At 45.2% G+C, this 1,356-nt stretch overlaps 1 protein-coding gene across 1 annotated transcript in view; it reads right to left on the bottom strand.

Moving 5' to 3' along the window:
* The window catches only part of dcc (DCC netrin 1 receptor), a gene marked incomplete at both ends in the record, with an annotated part of 58,745 nt that overhangs the window by 37,377 nt on the left and 20,012 nt on the right, over positions 1–1,356 (bottom strand). Inside the window, 2 exon segments of the mRNA XM_014030000.1 lie at positions 428–566; positions 1,000–1,148. Coding sequence (XP_013885454.1) covers positions 428–566; positions 1,000–1,148 — 288 coding nt within the window.

Genomic DNA, 1,356 nt, shown 5'->3' on the forward strand with positions numbered 1-1,356 from the left:
CACACACACACACACACACACACACACACACACACACTGTGCCAGGTAATAAACAGCACCTGCTTCACTAACTCAGAGTCTATTTGAAGCTGCAGAACCAACAAAACCATTCAAAATGTTTTTAATTAACTCCTAATCAATATATTTACTGTTAATCAAAATGTCCCCAATGTGATGATTTAACATGATTAAAAACATTATTTAAATTAACTGATTCTAATTTAATATTTCTATAAACTAAGGAGGTAGTACATATTTCAGTACATAAAATATGTTAGTATTTTTATTTAATTACTGTAATAATAACTTTATAACACATTATAGCTCCTGATCAACACATGTTTAAAGTCAGTATTTTAATTTAAGACATAATTTCCTGACCTGAGCTCATCAGGATCATAAGATGAGAGGAAATAAACCTGCTCACCGTCTGACAGGGTCGTCACGACGACGGTCTCGGAGGCGGTCCCGGGGCCGTAGCGGTTGATGGCCAGGACCCGGACCGTGTACTCTGTGAACTTGTTGAGTCCGTCCATCTTGTAGTTGAGTCCGCTGACCTCCACGCTCTGCAGACAGAACCCCAGCAGCTTATCATTCAGCCTGCAGCAGCTGCAGCTAGCAGAGATGCTAACACAGCTTAGCATGCAGCAGCTGCAGCTAGCAGAGATGCTAACACAGCTTAGCATGCAGTAGCTGCAGCTAGCAGAGATGCTAATCCTCAGGCAGCTGCGGCTCGTTTGGGAGGTGGGATTAAAATCGTTGGTTCTTTTTGTCTCACTAAAACATCAAACTTTAGTTTCTCCAGCTTTCAGGAGGCGTCTTGTTGCTGCACCACGTTAGCTTCAGCCTCGCCTCAGCTGACAGCTACTTAGAAACAAAAACATTTTCAGCCTGTTTTTACTTGTGAACTGATGAATAAAAGCAGTTTCTCTGTGCTGAGGCTGGTTTACACAGATGTGGACAAACATCCGGCGCTGACTGAACGTCGTGTTCACTCACCTGTTCTTTGCCAGACGGGCTCTCGGTCCACAGCAGCCTGTAGCCCAGGAGGGGGCCGTTGGGGAGGCCGGGGGGCTCCCAGCTCACCTGGATGGAGGTGGGAGACAGAGCCGAGGCCCGGAGAGACTGCACCCTGCTGGGGACCTGGACTGTAGGGACACACGGAGACAGTTTAGTTTTTACTCTGCCTCTTTTATAAACACATTTATTCCACTGAGGCTTGTTTTTAACCAACTTRTCAGTGTGCRTTRCCAATGCACACTATTGTGATTCGTTTCCCATCCAAGTCATCTCAACTTTGCCATGCTTCTCCTCCTGCATACTTTGTCCTAGAGCTGCCATTGTAATTTATATCTG

Source organism: Austrofundulus limnaeus, unplaced genomic scaffold (assembly GCF_001266775.1).
Source record: "Austrofundulus limnaeus strain Quisiro unplaced genomic scaffold, Austrofundulus_limnaeus-1.0 Scaffold986, whole genome shotgun sequence".
Classification (NCBI taxonomy): domain Eukaryota; kingdom Metazoa; phylum Chordata; class Actinopteri; order Cyprinodontiformes; family Rivulidae; genus Austrofundulus; species Austrofundulus limnaeus.